The sequence below is a fragment of the Vulpes lagopus genome, chromosome 20, assembly GCF_018345385.1.
Source record: "Vulpes lagopus strain Blue_001 chromosome 20, ASM1834538v1, whole genome shotgun sequence".
NCBI lineage: Eukaryota > Metazoa > Chordata > Mammalia > Carnivora > Canidae > Vulpes > Vulpes lagopus.
In genome coordinates this window covers 18,163,919-18,170,193 of record NC_054843.1, presented here as the reverse complement: position 1 = coordinate 18,170,193, position 6,275 = coordinate 18,163,919, and the positions used below count along the sequence as shown (strand labels likewise).

General features: G+C 46.2%; 1 protein-coding gene across 1 annotated transcript in view; it reads left to right on the top strand.

The window, feature by feature from the left end:
* Positions 1-2,877: 2,877 nt before the first annotated feature.
* JAM2 (junctional adhesion molecule 2) overlaps positions 2,878-6,275 on the top strand; it is a 60,726-nt gene continuing 57,328 nt past the window's right edge. The window contains exon 1 of the mRNA XM_041734838.1: positions 2,878-3,003. Within this exon, the coding sequence (XP_041590772.1) occupies positions 2,937-3,003 (67 nt within the window). The 5' untranslated portion in view covers positions 2,878-2,936. The remainder of the gene's footprint in view (positions 3,004-6,275) is intronic.

Genomic DNA, 6,275 nt, shown 5'->3' with positions numbered 1-6,275 from the left:
AAGTGGTCAATGCCCTTATAGTTGCTAACTGCCTGAGAAATTCTCCATCCCCTTTTTGGCAGGTGATGCTGGAGACACTTCCACCTTTGCTCCTCTTTCTCTTCCATTTCTCTCACACTTTCTGACTGCTCCTGTCTGTGTTCTTTCTCTAGGTCTTCTTTTGTTTTAATTTTGTAACTGCATTTTGCTTTTTTTTTTTTTTAGAGCAGTTTTATGTTCACAGCAAAATGAAGCAGAAGGTTACAGAGACTTCCCATACATCCTCCCCCATTATCAGAATGGTATGTTTGTTAAATTTGTAAACCTACATCGACACATCATAATCACCCAGAGTCCGCAGTTTACATTATAGCTCACTCCCGATGTTGTATACCCTATGGGTTTGGACAAATATATATTGACATGTATTCACTACTGTAGTAGTAATATTAGAGTAGTTTCACTGTCCTAAAAATCCTCTATTCCACCTATACATCCCTCTGTTTCCCCTAATTCCTGGAAACCATTGAATTTTTTGCTGCCCTCCATAATTTTGATTTTTTTCTATGTTGCTATTGAGAGCATCAAATATGGCTAGTGTGACTAGAGAACTGAATTTTAAATTTAACTGAATTCAAACCTACATAGCCACATGGATCTAGAGGCTAACATATTTCACAGCACAATTCTAAAACATGGATTTTCTTTTTCTTCGTCTTCTTCTTCTTCTTCTTCTTTTTTTTTTTTAACCTACCCTGGAGTTTTCAGAAGTTAACTCCAGAATAAGGTCTAGAGTCTGTAGTATGGCACTGAATGACCCTCATAATCGAATCCCCTTTTCAGGTCTTGCCACCTCCTCTGTACCAATCCTACATATAAGCTGGCACTGTAGAACATTACTTTACCTTTAGGTACATTGGCCATAATTTTTAGATCTCCCAGCTTTAGATCCTACTCTTCCCTCTGTGTAGAATGTCCTTTGCTCATGTTATGCCTTCCAAAATCTGTAACTTTCCATGCCTAATAAAGCACACCCTCCAACAGAGGAACATCCCCTTATCCTTGACCTTGAACAGGCCATTAGAATCTCTCAGCCCAGTTTTCTCATCTGCAAAGTGAGAATAATATTTCTCTCCCTTACAGAGTTCTTGGGGGATTAGATTAGCACTATCCAGACTCCAGCACTGAGAAAGCACTCAATAAAAACTGCTGTTACTTTTTCCTGTTCTCCCACAACACATATCACGTGGTATTAGAGGTCTTTCCAGATGGGACTCACTCTCTCTCTCTCTCTCTCTCTCTCTCTCTCTCTCTCAAGACTAGGAGCTCATTACCAGCAAAGACTCAATCTTGTTCAACATTGTACACCAGCATTCAGCACAATGTAGCTATTTGACAAATGCTTTAAGTGGATGACAAATGATGGAGTGAACCGATTACTCACATATGATGTCACGGAATAATAATAAAAAAAATTACCCCCTTTTAATGTGTGTATCTTTAGGGAGGAGCAAAAGAGATATATAGCGGCAAGAATGAGAAAAGAGAACGCCAACAACTTCTCTTGTAAAGCATTCCATTTTCCTGGTTCCTGCCCATAAAATTGTTTAAATTTGTGTCCCTTCTCCTTGCTTGACTGGAGTATAGCTCTAACGTTTTGGCCATTTTGACTTCCCGGGTTCTCGGCCCCTCCCTGCCTTGGGCATCAAGCTTCCATCACTGTCACCAAGGAAACAGCAGGGATGTCTCATTCCTTCCTCACAGCTCTGCATATCTCAACTCTGGTCGCCTTTGTCCAGTGAGCTGAATTCTTCATGTGCTCCCCCCTAAAGCAACTGTCTTCTATTCAGCCCTTTATCCATTATTCTACCTTTAAATAATAATAACAATAATAATAATAATAATAATAATTTAAAAAGAAGCCTGATGTGTAGCAATTTCTTCTCTTGGGAATGGTCTTTTCCCGGACCTGTCACTATTCTTGAATGCACCATTTTCGGTGCCTAGGAGCAAATACAAAAATTGCCTGTTTAGCCCTTGGAGTGTGTGCAAGTCGAAGTGTGGGTCAATTCTAAAGCAGGCAACGGAGCATTCATGATGGGTTTCCCTTTGAAAAGCACAGTAGACCAAAAATAAACCTGACAAAGGGCAGCTGTGGAGTTTTAACACGTGGAGAACTCCACGGGCAGCAGTTATGTAACTGGAAAGGGCCGTGATAAATGTTTCACGCCGCTGGATGAACTTCCAACTCGGACACGCGAAAAGCAAAGAGCAGCAAAACGCACCTTGACTCTCCGAAGAGCCAAGAGCTCGCGCAGAGGAGGGGCCCAGGGCGCGTCCCCAGGGCTCTCCTCCTTCCCTCCCGCGCCCAAGGCGGAGCCGGCGAACCCCATCTCCACCCCCCCCAGCGCCTCCCCCCGCAGCTTCGCCAGTTGGCCAGAAATTTTCCAAAAATCTCCACCCCCCTAGGCTGAAAACCCAGAAAGTTTTGTGCCAGGGGGAAGGAGCAGAGGAGTTGGAGCGAGGCGGGCGGAGCTGCCCCCCCGCGCCCCCGCAGCCCGCGCCGGGCTCCTCGCCCCGGGGACAGCTGGCAGCCCCGCGCCCCGCCAGACACAAAGCCGCTGGGGCCCGCGGCGCAGGGGCGGGGGCGCCCCCGGGGCTCCCCCTCCGCCGCTCGCCTCCTCGGGCGCGCTCCTTAGGGCCCAGCCCACACCTCGCCTGCATCCTCGCCCTCCCCCACCCCGCCGCCCCCCGCCCCCCAGGAGCGAACGGAACAGCCCAGACCCCCGCGCTGCCCCTTCCCAGCCCTCGGGCAGGCCACACCTGCCCCCAGGCTGCCCCCCGGCCGGGCACCGACCCCCCTCCCGCGTCTCTCCTCCGCTCCCGCCCCCAGAACTTCAGGGGCCCCCGCCCGGCCTCCCCGCCTCCGAGGAGCCTCCAGCTCGGACCCCGCGAAGATGGCGAGGAGGAGCCGCCACCGCCTCCTGCTGCTGCTGCTGCGCTACCTGGTGGTCGCGCTGGGCTGTAAGTTGCCGGGGGGGGGGGGGGGGCCCTCCCCCACCCGGCCCCGGGGGGGCGCCCCTCCCCCACCCGGCCCCACCCCGACCTGCGGCCCCCGCGGCCCGGGCGCCCGAGCGGGAATGGGGTGCGGGCGGGCGGGCGGGCGTGGGGGGCGGCGCGGGGTCCATCGGTTTATCGTATTGTGTCCGTTCGGGTTAGAGGAGGTGAAAAGAGTCCCCAGCGGCGGGGGCTGACCTGCTTCCAAAGTTGGGGTAAGTTTTCAAAGACGCAGGCACGCGAACTGAACGCGCGACTCTCTAGGGCCCGTACTCCTCTAAGATGCTGAGACCTCAAGGTGGCATCACGGGGGGGGGGCGGCCCCCCGCCAAGTACCAGCGGACGGGGCAGGGCTGGGGCTGCCTCGCTCCGAGGACGGGGAGGCGCGCGCTGGTGGGGCGGCAGGGGCCGAGGGGAGCCCGCGCACTGCGGTGCTCGGAGCCTCTCCACCTGCACGTCTCTATCCAGTTAGGGACGCTGTGCCCGCGGGGGACGTGCAGCGCAGGGATTGTTAGAAAGAGGCAGGAGCTGGATGAACCAGCAGCGGGGGGACGTCCCAAAGCCCATCTCACCGGGGTGGTTCCGGACAGGATTTTCGCGGATCCTGAGCTCATGAGATTTCAAATCTCATTGAACGTTCAAACGTTCACGGGAACGTTTCCTATTATTTGGTTTCCTTCGCGTTAACTTTTTAGGAAAATGGAGGAAATCGAACTAGATCTTAAGCACTTAGGCAGTGGAGACCCCCCTTTTCTATTGTTTTTCGTTTTTCCTTCTCTCTCTCTCTCTCTTTTTAATAGAAGTTTAATAGAAGAGGTTTTTTTTTTTTTTTTTTTTTTTTTTTTAGAAAAGGTTATTATTGTTGCTATCCAAGCCCTGGCAATATTTAACATAAGCCGCCGGATGAGCGTCTAATACCAAAATACAATGACTTTTTCCTCACACACGCTCTTGCTGCACATGAGAGTATCGCAGAACCCAACGTGGTGTGAGCTTTGTACCTTGGTGGGGGAGGAAGGTGCAAGTTGTCCCAGTGAAGGGGCATGTGCTGACCTATGCTATAGAAAATCAAACCAGGAATCGGGGCTTCACAATAAAACCATTATGCAGTTTTGAAGTTGGTATCATGTTGAACACACAGAGGGGGAAAAAATGCAGTAATGGTAAAGGACAACAGAGAGACAGGCTGGAGGAATTGTCACCGAACTGTTGGGAAAGTGGGGTATTTCGTTGACGATCCTAAATTTCAAATTAAAAAAGACTGACTTTAGAATTGTCGCTAATGAAAAACAGAGAAAATGGTTTTACTCTGCTATTCTTATTCAGTGATCAAAATAGAAACAATACACCCGCAGTTTGGATGTGTAGGGAAGAAACCAAGAGGCAAACACAGGCTTAGATGAATGGGCAGAAAAACCTCTCGTTCAGACTTCAGGTAAATCTAATCAGTGTCTCTTCTAACCCTCACTCCTAGCGGGGAAGAGTTTGGGAGTGTGCATAGACCTTTTCTGTGTTGTTCCCCGGGATGCCACAAGGTCTGGCATTGCAAGAATGTTTTCTTTTCTTTTCTTTTTTTCGAATAAACTTAGTTATTCTATGATAGTAGATTTGAGGAAATATTGTGAAGATAGTATAGGGAGTTCCCATATATACCACATCCACCTTCTCCTTTTATTAATATTTTGTTAGTATGTATGATACATGTGTCATAATTAATGAAACAATATTGGTATGTTACTATTATGAACTAAATATTTTATTTAGAACTCCATATTTTATTCAAATTTCCTTCATTTTTACCTGATGTCCTTTTTTATTTCAGGATCTCATCCAGGATACTATATTACATTTAGCAGCCCTGCCTCCTTAGGCTCCTCTTAGCTGTTACAGTTCCTCAGACTTCCCTTGTTTTTTTATTACCTTGTCAAGTTTGAGGAGTACTGATGAAGTATTTTATTGAATGTCCCTTAACTGATTTTTTAAAATGTTTTCTCTAGATCCTATATCAGTATGGGCTTATGAATATTTATTTTATACTTTGGATTTATAGTTCAATGTGATTTTATTTATTTTAGTACTGAAATGCTTCCAGCTTTGACCACTGGGAGTTCTAGTGGTTTCTATATCCTCTGACATACCTCCATTGCTATATATATATTTTTTGTTTTGTTTTGTTTTGTTTTTTGTTTTTAGTGCTTCTTACTTTCTGGTAACACAGAATGCTTCAGGCTGGTCTTGTATATTTCCTGCTCCAGGCCTAGGATTGGCCATTTCTCCAAAGAGCCCTGGTTCCTTTTATTGGAGAATGGTGTTAGAAACCAAGATGTACGTCTACCACCATAGCACTCTGAACAAGCCTTGTCTTATCTGCTCTTGGAAGCTAAGCAGGGTCAGGCCTAGTTAGTACTTGGATGGGAGAAACCAAGGTGTAGGCGTTATTGAAGAGTGTTATTGAAAAGCAAGAATGTTTTTCAGGGCTAAGTTTCACTCCACAGTCCTATTTGTGATTTGTCTACTCAGGTTTCATGTTGAGATCCAAAAACAGTACTACGGACTTTCTTGAATATTCTCTTTTTAAGTTCTCAGCAAATGCATGAGACAGAACATATCTTCAACTTACAGTTCATGACCCTCAAGGCTCAAGCAACATCATTTATGGAGACTGGAAAGAATGGAACTGGGATTTGAAGATCTGAGAATTTGTTCCATAGATAATTGGACTTCTCTCTTTTTCTAGCTGAGCGCTTAACCCTTTCCACTATCTTCATTCAAAATTCAAAAAAAGACTGTGGATTTCTTATTCTCTAATTACAGACTCCTCTTTTTAATATCCATCCCAAATATAACTGTACCACCCTTTTGTCCTGATCCTATTATATATAATACCATACCTATTCCATTCTTTCTTTTTATTTTTATTTGTCCATATTCTTATTTCTTTCTTAGTAGTTTGGAAGACTTTTGTAGCTGCTGCTGCCGCCATTATTTGGACTATGAGTTCAGTGTACCTTTTGAAATATGGACATTTACTTGTGTGTTTAGTGAAACTATATTTTTGTTTACCATTAAAATGGGAGCTCCATGAGGGAAGGAATTTCTTTATAGTTGCTCCCACTGTATGTACAGTGCTAAGCAAAGTGCCTGATGAATAGTAGGTGTAAATAGATACCTGTTGATCAGATAGGAAGGGAATAAGGTGCAGTATGTGGAAGAAATGGATGGATGGAATTAATAATTGC